At 47.9% G+C, this 20,676-nt stretch overlaps 1 protein-coding gene and 1 long non-coding RNA gene across 2 annotated transcripts in view; one reads left to right on the top strand and one right to left on the bottom strand.

Annotated features, from left to right (window-relative positions):
- LOC139262991 (uncharacterized) overlaps positions 1-20,676 on the bottom strand; it is a 44,930-nt gene that overhangs the window by 806 nt on the left and 23,448 nt on the right. The gene's annotated exons all lie outside the window — the stretch shown is intronic.
- Positions 13,623-20,676, top strand: part of atp6v0e1 (ATPase H+ transporting V0 subunit e1) — a 47,555-nt gene continuing 40,501 nt past the window's right edge. Inside the window, exons 1-2 of the mRNA XM_070878413.1 lie at positions 13,623-13,792; positions 17,604-17,651. Coding sequence (XP_070734514.1) covers positions 13,689-13,792; positions 17,604-17,651 — 152 coding nt within the window. The 5' untranslated portion in view covers positions 13,623-13,688. The remainder of the gene's footprint in view (positions 13,793-17,603; positions 17,652-20,676) is intronic.

The raw sequence follows: 20,676 nt of genomic DNA, 5'->3' as shown, positions 1-20,676 counted from the left end.
CAATTTCAGATTGCTTATTTAGGGGTGAGTCCAGGACATAATTGTGATTTTAGAACACTGATGGTCTAAAATGTGACTGATAATGATTTTAACCTGATCTGATGTTCTCGGCAGTTACAGCCAATAAAAACCATTTATAATGTAACAAAAAGTGAAGGTTTTCTGATCGCATAATGCTATTGGAGAATCTGAGGTAATAATCACATGCAATTGCAGATAAGGCCATCTCTGACCAGTTTCTCGTATTGCTCTCCACCCACATCCCCCTTCCACCAACCCTACTTCTATGTCCACCCCTGGGAAAACGTCTCTCACAACTGCACTTATGCTGAACTGTCCAGCCTTTGGGCCCCATTCACCCATGACATTTCTGCTCAACCACACCCTCATCACCACCTTTGATTCCCTAGTCCCTATTAAAACAATTACTCTCACCCTGGCCATTCTCCCTGGTATGACCCACATCTTCGCTCCCTTAAGTCCAAGGAATGCAGACTTGAACGGATAGGGCGGACAACTGGTTTAGCCATTCACCATCAGATCTGGCTGCAACACAAAGCATTATCGGGTCCTGCTGTCATCTGCCAAAATAGCTCACTATTCCAGAATCATTTTGGAATGCAAAGATACACCCTAGTTTCTATTCTCCACTGCTAACCATCTTAAACTCCTCCACCTTCATCTGCAAAAATATGTATGAGGAGCTCATGGACTTTTGTCTCGCAAGATTTGAGACCTGTTCAGCTGCCTCTGCCACTTCCTTCCCCTAGCCCATTGGACAAAAGATCCCCACAGCTCTAGCCCTGACCTCACATCTTTCACTAGTTTCTCTGCGAGCTCATCTTGTCCGAGACCCACTTCCTGCTCCCTCAACCCTATTCCCACCAAACTGCTGACCACCCAACTTACTTTTCTGGCTCCCATGTTAGCAGACATTGTTAACGGTTCTCAGGTACTGTTGTTCCTCTCCCTCAAATCTGCCATCATCGCCCCTCCTCAATAAAACAACTCTTGCAAATTACCACCCCATCTCCAACCTTTCTTAACTCTCCAAAGTCCTTGAATACATTGTTGTCTCCCAAATCCATACCCATCTTTACCGCAACTCCATGTTTGAATCCCCCCAATTGGGTTTCTGCTCCTGCCAGAAATAGCTCTCCTCAAAGTCACAAATTTCATACTTGGTGACTGACAAAGGAAAACTATTCCTCCTTGACTTGTCTGCAGCCTTTGAAATGGTTGACCACTCCATCTTCCAATGGCTCTCCACTGTCATCCAGCTAGATGGGACTGCATTCGTCTGGTTCCATTCTTATCTAATTGTAGCCAGAGAATCACTTGCAATGGCTTCTCTGCCCACTCCTGCATTGTTACCTCTGGTGTCCCTCAAGGATCTATCCTTGGCCCCTCCTATTTCTCATCTACATGTTGCCCCTTGGCAGCATCCGAAAGCACAGCATCAGTTTCCATTTGTACACTGATAACCCAGCTCTACCCCACTACCACTAGTCTCAACCCCTCCACAGTCTAAATTGTCAGACTGCTTACCTGACATCCAGTTCTGAAAGCAGAAATTTTCTCCAATTAAATATTGGGAAGTCTGAAGCCATTGTTTTTGATCCCCACCACAAACTCTGTTCCCTAACCACTGATTCCATCCCTCTCCTCAAGCCAAACCATACTGTTCACAACCCTGGTGTCATATTTGACCCTGAAATTAGTTTTCGACCACATCTGCAGCATAACTAAGACCGCATATTTCCACCTCCATAACATTGTCCATCTGTTGTTGTCTCAGGTTATCCGCTGCTGAAACCCTCAGCCATGCTGTTGTTACCGCTAGACTTGACTATTCTAATGCACTCCTGGCTGGCCTCCTACATTCTACCCTACTTAAACTTTAGATCATCCAAAACTTGGCTGCCCATGTCCTAACTTGCAGCAAGTCCCTGTCATCCATCATCCTTGTGCTTGTTGACGTACATTGGCTCCCGGTTAAGCAATGCCTCAATTTCAAAATTCTCATCCTTGTTTTTAAATCCCTCCATGACCTTACCCCTCCCATCTCTGTAATTTCCTTTAGCCCCCCCCAAGGGATCTGCACTCCTCTAATTCTGCCCTCTTGAGCATCTCTGGTTATATCGCTCAACTATTGGTGGCCGTGCCTTCTATTGCCTGAGCCCTAAACTTGAATTTCCTGCCTAACCCTCTCCGTCTCCTTTTAAGACGCTCCTTAAAACCTACCTCTTTGACCAAGCTTTTTGTCATCTGCCCTAATTTCTCCCTATGTGACTAAAATTTATTTGTCTCCTAATACTCATGCGAAGCGCCTTAGGATGCTTTACTACGTTAAAAGCACTATATAAGTTGTTGCAAATACAATGTTACAACGACTGTCTCTAGCTCTGTTCACTCCTCGTATCTCCCTTGCTTATATGTAGCTCTGCCGCTAGCATTTATTCCAACAATGTATTGTCATTTACCCTACCCACTTTTAGTCGTCTACATATCACAACGCCTGCTTACATTCATTCTGCACCCTTCCATAACCAAAATATGTCTGATAATCACTGTTGTCCAATAGAAATTGCTGAGTAGCTATAGCGACACCGTTTTAGCTACATGCACTAATTTGAACAGAAATGCCTTGCACACACTACAGGTAAATGTACTTATGTGTGTACTTAATAACCATCTACCACCATTCAGTGCAAAACTTATAATCTTTCAGCAAAGTTTGGAATTCTGGCATGAATTTATCAGACACAGCGCAGCTTCTAAGTTTTTGTCCATCAGTTGCGAACAGTACTTTGATTTCATTAGAGTGGTTGCTGAGAATGTTGAATCATTGAAATTTACAGCATGGAAGGAGGCCATTTCGGCCCATCGTGTCTCTGCTGGCCAACAGGAAGCTATCCAGCCTAATCCCACTTTCCAGCTCTAGGTCCGTAGCCCTGCAGGTTACAACACTTCAAGTGTACATCCAAGTACTTTTTAAATGTGGTGAGGGTTTCTGCCTTTACCACCCTTTCAGAGAGTGAGTTCCAGACCCCCACAACCCTCTGGGTGAAAACATTTCTCTTCCAATTCCCTCTAAACCTTCTATCAATTACTTTAAATTTATGCCCCCTGGTTGTTGACTCCTCTGCTAAGGGAAATACTCGGACAAGATGCGCAAGACCTGTCCCTGTTGTCCAACCAGAATATTCTGCTTGCCCTTTGCCATGACCTGCCCTGTTAGAGTCGCTTGTTATTGGTTGGGCTTGCTTTATTATGCCTGTAGCGGTTATTCTGATTGGTCGAGGTGACCACAACGACAGCTGCAATCTCCATACAATGCCGTTGGTTTCGATGATACTGAAGTCCGGCGACTTCACCCGTCTTGCACACTTAGCAAATAACAAGTTATCATCATAGGCAGTCCCTTGGAATCGAGGAAGACTTGCTTCCATTCTTAGAATGAGTCCTTAGGTGGCTGAACAGTCCAATACGAGAGCCACAGGTGGGACAGACAATCATTGAGGGTAAGGGAGGGTGGGACAGGTTTGCCGCACATTCTTTCCGCTGCCTGCGCTTGTTTTCTGCATGCACTCAGCTATGAGACTCGAGGCGCTCAGCACCCTCCCGGATGCACTTCCTCCACTTAGGGCTGTCTTTGGCCAGGTGTCGGTGGGGATGTTGCACTTTATCAGGGAGGCTTTGAGGGTGTTCTTGTAATGTTTCCTCTGTCCACCTTTGGCTTGTTTGAGTAGAACGTTTGCTTTAGGAGTCTCGTGTCTGGCATGCGGATAATGTGGCCTGCCCAGTGGAGCTGATCAAGTGTGGTCAGTGCTTCAATGCTTGGGATGTTGGCCTGGTCAATGACACTAATGTTGGTGCATCTGTCCTCCCAGGGGATTTGTAGAATCTTGCGGAGGCATCGTTGATGGTATTTCTCCAGCGACTTGAGGTGTCTACTGTCCATGGTCCATGTCTCTGAGCCATACAGGAGGGCGGGTATTACTACAGCCCTGTAAACCATGAGCTTGGTGGTAGGTTTGAGGGCCTGGACTTCGAACACTCTTTTCCTCAGGCGGACGAAGGCTACGCTGGCGCACTGGAGGTGGTGTTGAATCTCCTCATCAATGTCTGCTTTTATTGATAAAAAGGCTCCCGTGGTATGGGAAATGGTCCATGTTGTCCGGGGCCACGCCGTGGATCTTGATGACTGGTGGGCAGTGCTGTGCGGTGAGGACAGGCTGGTGGAGGACCTTTATCTTATGGATGTTTAGCGTAAGGCCCATGATTTTGTACGCCTCAGTAAATACGTCGATTATGTCCTGGAGCTCAGCCTCTGAATGTGCGCAGGCGTCGTCCACGTACTGTAGCTCAACGACAGAGGTTGGGGTGGTCTTGGACCTGGTCTGGAGACGGCGAAGATTGAACAGCTTCCCACTGGTTCTGTAGTTTAGTCCCAGTCCAGCGGGGAGCTTGTTGACTGTGACGTGGAGTATGGCAGCGAGGAAGATTGAGAAGAGGGTTGGGGCGATGACACAGCCCTGTTTGACCCCGGTCCGGACGTGGATTGGCTCTGTAATGGATCCGTTGGTAAGGATCACGGCCTGCATGTCATCGTGGAGCAGGCGGAGGATGTTGACGAACTTTTGGGGGCATCCAAAACGGAGGAGGACGCTCCATAGACCCTCACAGTTGACAGTGTCAAAGGCCTTTGTAAGGTCGAAGAAGGCCACGTATAAGGGCTGGTGCTGCTCCCTGTATTTTTCCTGCAGCTGTCACGCTGCAAAGATCATGTCTGTTGTGCCCCATAGGGGACGAAATCCGCACTGTTAGCAAATAACAATAAGTAACCAAGGAAGTAAAGCATACTCAGCGATCAAAAACTACTCACACACTCTGCTTTTATCTTGCCATTTTATCAACAAATATGAGTGTTGCGATCACACACCCAACAACGGTGTGTATATTCGTTTTTACTAATCAAAAATGGAATTCGCCACATTTGGCTTCCCAATTAGCCACATGTGACTAGTGGTTAATGTGTTGGACAACACTGATAGCAAAAGAAGAACTAGCATTACTTCAGCAAAACTGAACTCTATACAAAAAATGTAATTTTTTTTTATTTCCATCTGTCACTTTCACAGGTATACTATTGGGCTTACGTTACTAAGAATTTTCGGAAGTATCTAAACCTTTATTCTCTGTGCAGGAAATGTGAACATGAGCTGGTTCCTCTAAATGTTCAATATCGCTGTCTGAATTCTCCTGTGATTTGTCTCGGTGAATCATCTTGTAAACGACCTTTGTTGATCCCTGGCGCGAGGGTGAACGACTCAATGGCTTTAATGTTGTTAATTCATCTTCAGTAAGGAGTGGTGACACAAGTCCATCAAGGCCACCAGAAGGTGATCTCCGTGGAGATCTGCGTCTGCTGATCACAAAGGCCCCACCCATGTGTTCCTCTTTCCGGACAGCGTCCACCTGCTTGTGATGGGAACTATTTATCCCAGCACAGATGTTGGTTTGAGGCTTACGGTGCACATCTTTCCCAAATCCAAAGTCTTCATCATCTGTATTTTCATCATCTGCTTCAATCATACCCTCATAATTGTCTCCCAATTGAGATATGTTCTGGGAACGTTTCTGAGAGAAACTGTCATTTTCACGACGAGATAATGAGTGACAGAGGAAGCACAGTCGATCCCTCTTTGACTCATTTCTCCCATATCTGGTTCCTTTGCCCTTTTTTAATAAACGCGAATTTCCTATATCATCACCAGCGTTTGACAATTGCATAAGTTGTGCAAATGTTGCATAATCTGTGGAAAGGTCTGAGACAGAACGGAAAACCTGTTGGTAGTCCAGATATGAAGTATGTTTGACCAGTCTCTCTGACAGAGTTTTGGCTGTTAACAGTGTCTGCTCAGCATTATCTGTCACATCACTAGCATAAGAAAGCACTTCTTCAGAATATTTAAAAGCAAGCTGCGCTTTTTTCTCACTCTCTCTTGCTTTTTGAGCTGTTCTTGCTGCTGTGGTCACTAAATCAACCAGGGCTCGGATCAGGCTCTCTTCACTTTGGTGGGTAAATGAGCTACCACTGGCACTCGCCTCAGATTTACTCCCTGTTGACTCCTTGTGTGTCTTCAGAGACCCCTGGGGTAGCGGGTGGACTTGATTGTTATCCTCCACCTCCATCTCAATCTCAATACTGAGTATGAAAAATCCAGCTGTTAGAAATTGATGGAATGTAACATCATGATGTGAACTACAGTATTATGATGCAAGCATGATGTAACAGAAAAGAACAGAACACAGAAACAGAGCATCCAAAAACATAATGACAACACGTAAAAATAGAGTACCTATTGAGCGAAGTTGTTCCAGTAGTAAGACAGTATAGAGGTTTGAAACTTTTCTTTAGATATAAATTGGTGGCTTCATCATTATGATATTGTAGAAGGTCTCCCATGGTATTGCTCATCGTGAGCTAATTGTTATGCCTATTTATATTACTAAGAATACTGATTCACCAGAATTGGGGGGGAGAGGGGGTGGGGCTCTGAGAGCACTGGGGAAAGGTGGGTGTACTGGGATGTGATTTCAACATTTATCAATATTTAAAAGGGGTGCCAGAGTTCTGAGAACACTGAGGCAGATGTTGGGATCAGGAGTTGAAGAAGGATGTCTCAGGATCTGACAGTATTGGGGCAGTTCTAGGATGAGGGAGAATACCCGTAACTTTGATTTGGGGAGAAGAGGCCTGAGATCCAATATGACTGAGGAGGAGGTTTTCGAGCATTAGGGACCCAGTGCCCAGCAGTATTGGAGGGAGCAATGTCGAACAGCATTGTGGAAGAGGGGTTTCAAGAGAATAGAATCCAAACCGCCTTCGGCTCCTTTAAAAAGACCACCTCCCATTACGTACCTGCCCGTCAGCCAAATCAACCTATCCACTGCCCCTTTTGCACCATTGGCTCCATCAAAAGACAGTTCCTGTATTTATGTTCTTAACTTCAAGCATTTAAATGTAAATTTTCTGCATCTTAAAATTAATGGATGGAAAATCATAGGCTGCAAGTGTACAATTTCCTGATATACACTACTGGTTTGTACCAGCAGCACAGAAGTGCAAAATTTAGTGCACAACTAGTGACTTTGCTGACTTATCTCAGCAACAATAATTTGCATTTATATACCGCCTTTAACATGGAAAGTATCCCAAGTGCTTCATAGAAGCATAATCAGATAAAAATTGACACTGAGCCAAAAAAGGAGATAGTAGGAGGGTGGGTTAGTCTTAAATTAACATATATTTCCATAAATAAACAAGTATTACCTGCCAGCCTTGGCTCAGTGGTATTCTTACCTGTCGATCAGGAGGTTGTCATTTTCAAGCCCCTCTCCAGAGACTTGAACACATAATCTAGGCTGATGCTTCAGTGCAGTACTGAGGGAGCACTGCACTCTTGAGGTGCATCTTATCTTTCGATGAGATGTTAAACAAAGGTCTTGTCTTCCCTCTCATGTGGGCACAGAAGATCTCATGACACTCTTCAAAGAAGAGCATGGGAGTTCTTGGTGGTCAACATTTATCCCTCAACTAACATCACTAAATAAAACACAGATTATCTGGTCATGTATCTCATTGCTGTTTGTGGGACCTTGCTGTGTGAACATTGGCTGAGCTGTTTTATGAAATTACAACAGTGACTACACTTCAAATGTAATTCATTGGCTGTGAAGCACCTTGGGACATCCTGAGGTCATGAAAGGTACTAAAAAATCCAACATAGCAAAAAAAACAGTATTTAAAAAAATAATGGCACTAAAGACTGACAAATCCCCAGGATCTTATCGTTTCCACCCCAGGGTTTTCAAGGAAAGGTGAGGAAATTGCAGATGCTTTTGTCATAATCTTCCAAAGCTCTCTCGATTCAGGTATTGTCCAATTAGATTGGAAAATAGCAAGTGTATCTCCATTACTTAAGAAAGGTGAGAGAAAGAAACCAGGAAATTATAGTTTTGTTATTCTAACATCTGCTGTGGGAAGTTGTTGGAATCTATAATTTAAAAAAGAGTGACTGAGCACTTAGAGAAATTTGAGCTGATTAAAGAGAGAAAACATGGAATTATAAAGGGTAGGTCATGTCTACCCGAGGAGGATGCTATTAGGCTGCAGAGTGACTTGGATAGGTTAGGTGAGTGGGCAAATGCATGGCAGATGAAGTATAATGTGGATAAATGTGAGGTTATCCACTTTGGTGGTAAAAACAGAGAGACAGACTATTATCTGAATGGTGACAGATTAGGAAAAGGGAAGGTGCAACGAGACCTGGGTGTCATGGTACATCAGTCATTGAAGGTTAGCATACAGGTACAGCAGGCGGTTAAGAAAGCAAATGGCATGTTGGCCTTCATAGCGAGGGGATTTGAATACAGGGGCAGGGAGGTGTTGCTACAGTTGTACAGGGCCTTGGTGAGGCCACACCTGGAGTATTGTGTACAGTTTTGGTCTCCTAACTTGAGGAAGGACATTCTTGCTATTGAGGGAGTGCAGTGAAGATTCACCAGACTGATTCCCGGGATGGCGGGACTGACCTATCAAGAAAGACTGGATCAACTGGGCTTGTATTCACTGGAGTTCAGAAGAATGAGAGGGGACCTCATGGAAACTTTTAAAATTCTGACGGGTTTAGACAGGTTAGATGCAGGAAGAATGTTCCCAATGTTGGGGAAGTCCAGAACCAGGGGTCACAGTCTGAGGATAAGGAGTAAGCCATTTGGGACCGAGATGAGGAGAAACTTCTTCACCCAGAGAGTGGTGAACCTGTGGAATTCTCTACCACAGAAAGTAGTTGAGGCCAATTCACTAAATATATTCAAAAGGGAGTTAGATGAAGTCCTTACTACTCGGGGGATCAAGGGTTATGGTGAGAAAGCAGGAAGGGGGTACTGAAGTTTCATGTTCAGCCATGAACTCATTGAATGGCGGTGCAGGCTAGAAGGGCTGAATGGCCTGCTCCTGCACCTATTTTCTATGTTTCTATGTTTCTATGGTTCTAGCGAAACAAATTAAATTTTTTGAGAATGTAACTAAAGTAGCAGATTGGAAACATCCAGCGGGCATTCGATAAAAAAGACTGTTTTATCCATAAAAAAGATTGTTAGCTAAAATTAAAGCTCATGGAATTGAAGGCAAATTAGTGACCTGGTTAAGAGACTGGTTAGGCAACAACAACAACTACTTTTATTTATATTGCACCTTTAATATAATAAAACATCCCAAGGCGCTTCACAGCAGTGTTATAAGACAAACAGATAAATTTGACACCGAGCCACATTAGAAGAAATTATGGCAGATGACCAAAAGCTTGGATAAAGAGGTTGGTTTTAAGGAGCATCTTAAAGGAGGAAAGAGAGGTAGAGAGGCGGAGAGGTTTAGGGAGGGAGTTCCAGAGCTTAGGGCCCAAGCAGCTGAAGGCATGGCCACTGATGGTTGAGCAGTTATAATCAGGACAGAATTTGAGGAGCGCAGACATCTTGTGAAGTTGTGATTACAGAGATAGGGAGGGGCAAGGCCATGGAGGGATTTGTAAACAAGGCTGAGAATTTTGAAATCGAGGCGTTGCTTAACCGGGAGCCAATGTAGGTGGGCGAGTACAGGGGTGATGGGTGATCGTGACTTGGTGTGAGTTAGGACATGGGCTGCCGAGTTTTGGATGACCTCAAGTTTACGTAATGTAGAATGTGGGAGGCCAGCCAGGAGTTCATTGGAGTAGTCAAGTCTAGAGGTAACAAAGGCATGGATGAGGGTTTCAGCAACAGAAAAGCTGAGACAGGGGTGGAGGCAGGCAATGTTACGGAGATGGAAATAGGTGGTTTTAGTTATGCCATGGATATGTGGCATAACTACATTTCAGGGTCAAATATGACACCTTGGTTGTGAACAGTCTGATTTAGCCTCAGATAAATGCTAGGGAGAGGGATGGGGTCAGTGGCTAGGGAATGCAGTTTGTGGTGGGGACCAAAGACAATGAACATAAGAAATAGGAACAGGAGTAGGCCATACGGTCCCTCGAGCCAGCTCCGCCATTCAATAAGATCATGGCTGATCTGATCATGGACTCCGCTCGACTTCCCTGCCCGCTCCCCATAATCCCTTATCGTTTAAGAAACTGTCTATTTCTGTCTTAAATTTATTCAATGTCCCAGCTTCCATAGCTCTCTGAGGCAGCGAATTCCACTGATTTACAGCCCTCTGAGAGAAGAAATTTCTCCTCATCACTGTTTTAAATGGCCCCTTATTCTAAGATCATGCCCTCTAGTTCTAGTCTCCCCTATCAATGGAAACATCCTCTCTGCATCCACCTTGTCAAGCCCCCTCATAATCTTATATGTTTTGATAAGATCACCTCTCATTCTTCCAATGAGTAGAGGCCCAACCTACTCAACCTTTCCTCATAAGTCAACCCCCTCATCCCCGGAATCAAGCTAGTGAACCTTCACTGAACTGCCTCCAAAGTATATCCTTTTGTAAATATGGAAACCAAAACTGCCCATAGAAACATAGAAAATAGGTGCAGGAGTAGGCCATTCGGCCCTTCGAGCCTGCACCGCCATTCAATGAGTTCATGGCTGAACATGCAACTTCACTACCCCATTCCTGCTTTCTCGCCATACCCCTTGATCCCCCTAGTAGTAAGGACTACATCTAACATAGTATTCCAGGTGTGGCCTCACCAATACCTTATATAGCTGTAGCAACACTTCGCTGCTTTTATACTCCATCCCCTTTGCAATAAAGGCCAAGAGACCATTGGCCTTCCTGATCACTTGTTGTACCTGCATACTATCCTTTTGTGTTTCATGTACAAGTACCCCCAGGTCCCGCTGTACTGCGGTACTTTGCAATCTTTCTCCATTTAAATGATAACTTGCTCTTTGATTTCTTCTGCCAAAGTGCATGACCTCACATTTTCCAACATCATAATCAATCTGCCAAATTTTTGCCCACTCATTTAGCCTTGCTTCAGTCTTCCAAATATTTAATTGGAGAAAATTTCTGCTCATCCAGTACTGAATGCAGTCTGACAATTTAGAGACCATGGAGGGGTCGAGAGAAGTGGTGGAGAAGTAGAGTTGGTTGTCGCCAGCATACATGTGGAAACTGACTCTGTGTTTTTGGATGATATCACCAAGGGACAGCATATAGATGAGAACTAAGAGGGGGCCAAGTATAGATCCTTGGGGGACACCTTGGTAACGATGCAGGAGTGGGAAGAGAAGCCATTGCATGAGATTTTCTGGCTACAATTAGATACATAAGAATGGAACCAGGCGAGTGCAGTCCCACGCAGCTGGACGATGGTGGAGAGGCATTGGAGGAGGATAGAGTGGTCAACTGTGTCAAAGGCTGCAGACAAAGGATAATGGGTACATACTCTAATTGTAAGATATTGACTAAAGGTGTCCCACAAGGATCCCCAACTATTCACTATATTTATTAAAGACTTAGATAACATAATAGAGGGCCAAGTTTGCAGATGACACAAAGATTAGTGGTATAGTAAGTAGTGTAGAATCTATTGATAGATTAAAAGAGAATACAAAACTGTGGCAGTAGGTAAGTGTAAGGTCACCTATTTTGCAGGTACAGCAAGCAGTCAGGAAGGCAAATGGAACATTGACCTTTATTGCAAGGGGGTTGGAGTATAAAAGCAGGGAAGTACTGCAACTGTACAGGGTATTGGTGAGACCACACCTATGGTACTGCGTACAGTTTTGGTCTCCTTATTTAAGGAGGGATATATTTGCATTGGAGGCAGTTCAGAGAAGGTTCACTCAGTTGATTCCTGAGATGAGGGGTTTGACTTATGAAGAAAGGCTTAGTAGGTTGGGCCTATACTCATTGGAGTTTAGAAGAATGAGAGGGGATCTTATTGAAACATATGTTTCAGGTCAATGACCTTTCATCAGAACTGAAAAAGTTAGAGATATAACAGGTTTTAAGTAAGTACCGAGACAGGGAAAGGGGAGGAAAGAACAAAAGGAAAGGCCTTTTGTACATCACCCTCTTCCTCCCCCTTTCCTTCCACCCTCCCTCTACACTATTGGTGATGCAGGTTTCAGTTGCTGCATCCCAAACTCTGGAATTACTGGGTCCTGCTCTCAGAAATTCCCTCCTTAAATCTCTCTGCCTCTCTCTTCTCCTTTGAAAACCTTCTCAAATATATCAATAGGGCGAGATGAAGTAAGGTGGGAGGAGGCTCGTATAGAGCATAGACCTTTTGGACTGAATGGCCTGTTTCTGTGCTGTAAAATTCTAAGTAAAATACACAGCTCTTTAACCAAGCTTGTGGTCACCCCTCCTAACCAATTCCTTTCTGGCTTTGCATCTGTTTTCCTTATGGCTATTTGAGAAAAGCTTTGCTTTTTCCCATTAAAGGCATTATATAAATGCAGTATGTTGCTATTGGTAACCTCCTTCACTTCTGTTACTGAAGCTCTCCTCTTTCATTGTTTAGTTATCACTCTCTTTTTTCAGTTTTGTCTCTCTTTCTCCTCTTTTGTTTCCCACTTTTTCTGCTCCGTTTGTATCTCGTGCTCTTCCTCACTTTTACCTCTCCCTCACTTTTTTTCTATTTCTCCTCTTACTTCTTTATGCCCCATTCAATAGTTTAATTTGCATTCTAGATGGCCAGGTCTCAATCAGCCAGCACGTAATTCTTCAAAAGAGGTGCAGAATGTTCAAGGGAGAAGAGGATTGGGATTGAGGCTTTAAAAGGAGGTTGGAAAGCAGGGAAGTATCATGCTAAATATCTTGACGATCCTGGGTAGTGATGGTATGAAAGTCTCCACGGTCTGCTGGCTGTAAGGGTCACAGGTGGGGTTTTGTGGCAGTCTCAATCCAGTTCTCAGTGGACAAAAGATCAGTGAAGGTATTCGGAGGAAATGAATGGCTGACGCTGAAAAAATGTCACACAAATGCATCAATGGGTGCCGTTTTGAGATTCGAACAGAGCAGAAGAAGCTTTACTTTGCATTTAACTGTACTGTATCTGGCCTGAGAGACCACGACACTGACAATTTCCCAGCATTAACAATACTCACCTCAATGAGCACACTTGTAAGCCAAAGAAAAGCAGCTATTCTCATTTTACCTTCTCTCAAAAGTATGATTCATAAAAAACTTAAAAATATATTTTTTAATGGTAACTTTTTTTTTAGTAAATAGCTTGTTTTGTGACTGGAGTCACTCCTCGGTTGTTGAAGGGCTGCACACTCGGTTTCGGACCACTATCCATGCACTCTTTGATGCAACACCAGGACATTGAGTTGTCCCCTAAACTCGTCCGATTTTGCTGGAACTCACTGGAAGAAGCTGCATTCCCGCTTTGCCCTGTTTGAGTGGAGGGAAATCAAACCTGTAACTTCCTATTCAATCATACTGAGCATCAGTATACCCGTTCAACTCTTGCAAACCACCCCTATCGAACACTGTCCTTTAAATACAGCGCGTGCCACACTGGCAGCAGGCAGTCTCAGCCTGATTGTGACGTCAGGCTCCTCCTTGCGTATGCTGAACACGGGACGGGGCGGTGCTGAAGGCCTAACGTCACTTCTCGTGGGCTAGTTTCCGGGCGACCGTCGGTGTTGTCAGTTGGAGTCCGATTCGTGTGTGCGCCATGGGTTACAGCGGCTTCACGGTGCCCATCATCGTCCTCACCGTGTTTTGGGGTGTCGTGGGCGGCGTTGTGCCCTGGTTTATCCCTAAAGGACCAAATAGAGGGTGAGCCTTGGGGACAGTGGAAGCGGGGCGGGGGGGGGTGATGAGCAGGTGCTCAGACGGAATGTGCGTCACAGAGTCACCAGGCTCCCGAGCTGGTCCTGGGAAGGGAACCACTCGGTTAGGGTTCACAACCTGCACTGTTGGCATGGTGGGAAGAGAGACACTGCTCTGGGGAGGGGTGGAATGGATCGGCGAGACACCCCTGTTTGAGGGGAGGTTGCCGCCCTGTCTGGGTTCGAAGGGGGGGCTCGCTGCCCTTTCTGGGGCGAGGAGGAGGAGGAGGGAGCGGGCTCGCTGCCCTGTCTGGGGCGAGGAGGGAGTCACTGCCATGTCTGGGGTGAGGAGGGGGAGGGAGGTCGCTGCCGTGTCTGGGGTGAGGAGGGGGAGGGGAGGGTCGCTGCCCTGTCTGGGGCGAGGAGGGGGAGGGGAGGGTCGCTGCCCTGTCTGGGGCGAGGAGGGGGAGGGGAGGGTCGTGGCCCTGTCTGGGGCGGGGTGGGGGGGTCGCTGCCCTGTCTGGGGTGAGGAGGGGTGGGGGTCGCTGCCCTGTCTGGGGTGAGGAGGGGGGTCGCTGCCCTGTCTGGGGTGAGGGGGGGGGGGGGGGTCGCTGCCCTGTCTGGGGTGAGGAGGGGGGGGGGGGGGTCGCTGCCCTGTCTGGGGGGGGGGGGGTCGCTGCCCTGTCTGGGGTGAGGAGGGGGGGGGGGGGGTCGCTGCCCTGTCTGGGGTGAGGAGGGGGGGGGGGGGGTCGCTGCCCTGTCTGGGGTGAGGAGGGGGGGGGGGGGGTCGCTGCCCTGTCTGGGGTGAGGAGGGGGGGGTGGGTCGCTGCCCTGTCTGGGGTGAGGAGGGGGGGGTGGGTCGCTGCCCTGTCTGGGGTGAGGAGGGGGGGGGGGTCGCTGCCCTGTCTGGGGTGGGGGGGGGGTCGCTGCCCTGTCTGGGGTGAGGAGGGGGGGGGGGGGTCGCTGCCCTGTCTGGGGTGAGGAGGGGGGGGTCGCTGCCCTGTCTGGGGTGAGGAGGGGGGGGGTCGCTGCCCTGTCTGGGGTGAGGAGGGGGGGGGGTCGCTGCCCTGTCTGGGGTGAGGAGGGGGGGGGGGGTCGCTGCCCTGTCCTGTCTGGGGAGGGGGGGGGTCGCTGCCCTGTCTGGGGCGAGGAGGGGAGGGGGGGGGTCGCTGCCCTGTCTGGGGCGAGGAGGGGGGTGGGGGGGGTCGCTGCCCTGTCTGGGGCGAAAAGGGGGGGTCGCTGCACTGTCTGGAGTGAGGAGGAGGAGGGGGGGGGGTCACTGCCCTGTCTGGGGCGAGGGGGGGGGGGTCGCTGCCCTGTCTGGGGCGAGGACGGGGGAGGGGGGTCGCTGCCCTGTCTGGGGCGAGGACGGGGGAGGGGGGTCGCTGCTCTGTCTGGGGAGAGGAGGGGGGTGGGTCGCTGCCCTGTCTGGGGCGAGGAGGGGGGTGGGGGGGGTCGCTGCCCTGTCTGGGGCGAAAAGGGGGGGTCGCTGCACTGTCTGGAGTGAGGAGGAGGAGGGGGGGGGGTCACTGCCCTGTCTGGGGCGAGGGGGGGGGGGGGTCGCTGCCCTGTCTGGGGCGAGGACGGGGGAGGGGGGTCGCTGCCCTGTCTGGGGCGAGGACGGGGGAGGGGGGTCGCTGCCCTGTCTGGGGCGAGGAGCGGGGGAGGGGGGTCGCTGCCCTGTCTGGGGCGAGGAGGGGGGGGGTCGCTGCCCTGTCTGGGGCGAGGAGGGGGGGGTGGGTGGTCGCTGCCATGTCTGGGAGGGGGAGGGGGTCGCTGCCCTGTCTGGGGGGAGGGGGAGGGGGGTCGCTGCCCTGTCTGGGGGGGGGAGGGGGGTCGCTGCCCTGTCTGGGGCGAGGAGGGGGGGTGTGGTCGCTGCCCTGTCTGGGGTGAGGAGGGGGGTGGGGGGGGTTGCTGCCCTGTCTGGGGCGAGGAGGGGGGGGGGTGGTTCGCTGCCCTGTCTGGGGTGAGGACGGGGGGGGGGGGGGGGTCGCTGACCTGTCTGGAGCGGGGGGGGTTGCTGCCCCGTCTGGAGTGGGGGGGGTCGCTGCCCCGTCTTGGGCGAGGAGGGGGTGGGGGGGGGGTTGCTGCCCTGTCTGGGGGCGAGGGGGGAGTTGCTGCCCTGTCTGGGGGCGAGAAGAGGGGGGTTGTCGTCGCCTTGTCTGGAGTGAGGAGGGGGCTCGCCGCCCTGTCTGGAGTGAGGAGGAGGGGGGGGTTGCCGCCCTGTCTGGGGGTCGGCGGGGGGTCGCCGCCCTGACTGGGGCGGGGGTTTGCTGCGGTCATCACCCTGTCTGGGGTGAGGAGGGGGCTCGCCGCCCTGTCTGGAGTGAGGAGGAGGGGTGGTCGCCGCCCTGTCTGGGGAGCGAGGGGGGGGGGGGTGGTGGGGGGTCGCTGCCCTGTCTTGGGGGGAGGGAGGGGGGTCGCTGCCCTGTCTTTGGGGGGGGGGGGTGTGGGGGTCGCTGCCCTGTCTGGGGGCGAGAGGAAGAGGGATCGCCGCCCTGTCTGGTGGCGAGGGAGGTTGCTGTGGTCGCCGCCATGTCTACGGGCGAGCGGGGAGGGGGTCGCTGCTGTCACTGCCCTGTTCGGGCGTGGGAAGAGGGGGGTCACTGCTCTACTCTGGTGTGGGAAGCGGGGGGGTCGCTGCTCTATTTGGGCAAGGGTGGGGGGAAATCACCGCCCTACTTGGAGTGGGTCACCCGTCCTGTCCGGGCGAGGGCATGGCGCCCATCTGGGCGAGAGAGAGGAAGAGTGATAGAGACCCTTCCTGTTTTGGAGAGGGAGACCATCTATCCTGTTTTGGAACGGGAGAGACACCCAACTTATTTTTGGCGCAAGGGAGAGCCAGAAGAAGTTAGAAGCAGCATCCTGCTTTGAGGATGGGGGTAAATTGGACGAGTGGCAAAGAGTAGAGAGTGGATTGTGACATGGTGCTGTGATAATGAGAAAAGTGAAGGAGACAGGTATGCCATGTTTGGAGGGAGGGAGTAACAATTGAGAGAAAGGGGAAAGGAACCTGCTCTTTGGGAAGTGGAAGGATTGACCGTGTATTAAGGAAGCGGGGGTGGCGTTGAGGGAGAGACTGAGCTAAGCACACCTAATACTTATGGCATTGATTACGCTTCAGTATAAATACTGAATTTGAAAATGGATCTGTCACTTTGGTGCTGTTTTTGTTTTAAAATATGTTCTTAATTCATTCTTGTACCTGGGTAGCAAGAAAATCATGTCTGACACTGTTGCAGGTATTTTACTAGATTATCTTGTTTACAGATTACAGCAGTATCACTGCAGTTCACGTGTGGGTAGCAGATTTCTGTCGTCCAACCACAATTTGAACAAAAGTATTGTTAGGATTTATTTCACTGCATATTTCAAGGAAATAGCACATCTTGTGTATTATGATATTGAAATACTGCACTAAGAATATCACTCAGTAATTTGAATATATTGGAAAAACTTGACTGCTTCAGGAGGAGGAAGGGTAATGATCTTTGGCATAGAAATGATATGCAATTTGCAGTATTTAGTGCAACTTATATTCATTTAATGTATTAAAATTGAATAAATTTCACTAGGATCCTGGGGTGTGACCTGATGCTAATACATAATATTTATCCCGTAAACTGGTATGTGCTTTTGCAAAAAAAAAAGGTACGAATGGAAATATTCATAAAATGCTTTTAATTTGTTTTGCTTGGCATTTGTGTTGCTGGGAAAGGAAATTAGCTAGTTAAACTGCTTAAGCCTCTTGTGGGGACAAATGCTCATTTAAAAAAAAATGTGAATAATATATTAACATCTTTTATTTTCTTCCACAGTGTCATTAACACTATGCTGGTGACAAGTGCTGTTTGCTGCTACCTTTTGTAAGTATAAACAAATCATGATTACTCCTGAAGGATGTGTTTTAAGTACCGTGTGAACTTTGCTTTAGCTCTAATAAAACGTATTAAAAGTACATTTAACATTGTTCAGAAATTTTCCCTTTTATCCAAAGTGTGATCTGTTTTGAATATAACTGTTTATGGGCATCATCCATTTTGACAAGTTTATCATTTTTTTTAAACTAAAGTCTTCTCCTGTCTTTGGCAGTGAATTACAGCTTTTACCATAATGGTAGAAGTGTAGGTAGAAAGCTGTTCTGTTATTTTTGAAAGTGCTGTTTGGAAGTCAAAAACCTAAAGCCTTGTTTCTATCATTAGGGCTAACACATATATTTAATATTCGGAGAAATCAGTAGTGTGAAAGGTGATGCCAACAATGTTCCCTATACGCTGTGCTTTGTTCTGCGTAGCCTGTTTCTTTCAATGCGCGGTCCCTATACATTTCTGTGCATGCGCGGTATTTCCAATGTAAAAGCTTGTGAACGACCTGTGTAAGACCTTGCAGATTACTGCGCAGCCATGCACGCAGCTTAGAGGGAACAATTTATGTCAGTATATTCTAAGAAAAAACAGGTATCACAATTAAAACATCTTTTCTGAATTTTATACTGTGTCATGCTGCTGTTCCCAATTTATTTGATGGTGGGGGAAGAGGTACATCCTGAAATTTTTCTGCATGTACTATATCCTGCAAAACTTGCTGCCTTTATAGAATAATATGCAAATATCTTCCACCCTCCCAAAACAGTTTTAAAAAGGAAGAAGTTTCAAGCGTGAATGCTGATGAGAAACTTTGCTCTGTTCCGACTACAAGCATTCCAGTAATGCTAACTCACGCGATTAATTTGATTTTTAATGAGGAAAATTTACCCCAACTTGCGATCTCGTGATTTATCTATGAAAATTTGTGATTTTTTTTTTCCCCCCTACTTTATTAATTTTCGTTACGCCTCCTGGTCATTGGCTGCTCCGGGATATGTGGGTTTGGTCAGGTAAGATTCTTTGATTGACAGCTGTTCACAGGATTGACAATTATTGGTTAGCTCTGCTGTCAATCACAAAGCAACATAGCGGAAGCAGCCAATGGAAGAATAAGGATGGTGGTGCTGTGGTTACCATTTTGTGACTAGGGGCGGTTGGAGTCAGGCTGCGACTCTGCGTTTTCCCCCTTCCCCAGGTCGAGCTGCATTGTGATGGTACCGATCACCCGCCTGCATGGCAAAGATGATTAAGCTCTTCGTGGGGATGTTGCCCCTGGAGGTGCAGCGGGGTGAGGTCCAGCCATTGTTGGAGCAGCTTGGCAGAGTTGGCAAGTGCAATCTGCTGAGGGTGGGACTTGGGTGGGGAGGGAGGAGAGATGGTGGAGAGTGACAGGGAAATGGGATTCAAAGAGGAATGGGAGAAAGATGGCAATAGAGAGATTGGGGAAGAGTGACGGGAGAAAGAGATGCAGGCACACAGAGATGGAGATATAGAGAGAGCGTGATGGGGAAGAGTGACAGTGAGATGGTGTACAAAGAGGAATGGGAAGAGAGATGGCGGTACAGACGGAGGAATAGGTGAGATGAGAGAGATATGCAGGCACAGAGGAATGGGGAGAGAGATGAAGATACTGAGAAAGAGGTGGAGGAAGATTGATGCAGGGAGAAAGCGCTACAGAGAAGAAAAGGAGGGAGAGAGAGGAAGGTACAGAGAAAGAGGGGGGAAGATTGTCGCAGAGAGAAAGCGGTACAGAGAAGACAGGAAGGGGGAAAAAGACGCAGGGCAGAGGGATGGATGGTGCAGGGCAGAAGGAGAAGAGTGTTGGAGATTGGGGAAGAGAGAGAGAGAGAGAGAGAGAGAGAGAGAGCAGGTAGAGGGATGAGTAGACACTGAAGGCAAACGATAGTGGGAAAAGAGGACGGGTGAAGACAGAAATGAGAGAATGAAACTGAGAATTAGTGGGAAACGATAGAGACGGGGAGAGCAATTGACGGAGAGCTGTGAGGGAGGGGGCAGAAGAGAGAAACCAGAGGTGAGGGTGGGGGGGGGGGGGAAATGGGAGGGAGGGGAGAGAAAAGAAGGAAGGAGACTGATAGATGGCTGGGGGACAGGAAAGAGGAGGGCATTGAGGACATTCAAGTTTTTAGGCTGCATCAGATGGTTTTCTTGAGTCCAGTGACAAAAATCATTCCTGTAGGAAAGCCCACACGCCCTGTTAATTGAAGTGACTTTGTATGCCAATATCCAGTAATGTAGCTGTGCTCCAGGTCAATCCGAACACTTTGTTGTTGTAATTTGCTAATTGGATATGACAGCAGCCCTATGTATTTGGATAATGGAAGAAAAATCTAGTGGTTCTCAAACTGGGATCTGTGCAGGCAGGCAGGCTGGCAAACAGCAGAGGGGAGGAATGCAGCCAGTCATTTTGCTGAATTCTCAGACAAGGAAGCATGAAATGAAAACCTGCTGTTATCCCGACTTTATAACATTTTTAAAGAGAGCAGAACAAAGATTGGGGCTCTCACATGGCAATAAAGGTAGAACCTGAAATATGACAAACTTTATACTTTTTTAGTTTCCTAAAAATGGTCATTTTTGTCATCATGGAGAAATTTGGCACTGCACAAAATTAAAATGAGTTTTTCAGGGCGATCATGTTTGTTTAGCAGTCAATATATGCTGTTAAAACCCCAGTTGCACCTAATCCAACAGGGCCCAACATTTAATGGGGTATTTCCCGGAAAAGCCTAAGTGTTTGTCTATTTCACTGTTTACACTGATTGCCAATTATGATTGGTTGTGCCACCCTCCTCCTATGTTCCCTGTCATTTTTCTTGGCGCCATGCAGCCCCAACAAAATACTGGGCCATTCAAAATACTGCGCATGTGTGGTTTTTGCATTGAAAAGAACAGTTTAAAGGAAACATTGGCCACAGCGCAGCCAGTGTCGAAGGAGTGAATGACTGACTGTTACTTCAGGATTTCTGCGTTTAGATGTGCATGTGCTACATGAAGCTGTGGTCAG

This window comes from Pristiophorus japonicus, chromosome 4 (assembly GCF_044704955.1).
Source record: "Pristiophorus japonicus isolate sPriJap1 chromosome 4, sPriJap1.hap1, whole genome shotgun sequence".
In the NCBI taxonomy this organism is placed as follows: domain Eukaryota; kingdom Metazoa; phylum Chordata; class Chondrichthyes; family Pristiophoridae; genus Pristiophorus; species Pristiophorus japonicus.
Note: the sequence above shows the minus strand (reverse complement) of the source record. Positions and strands in the feature narration are given on the sequence as shown.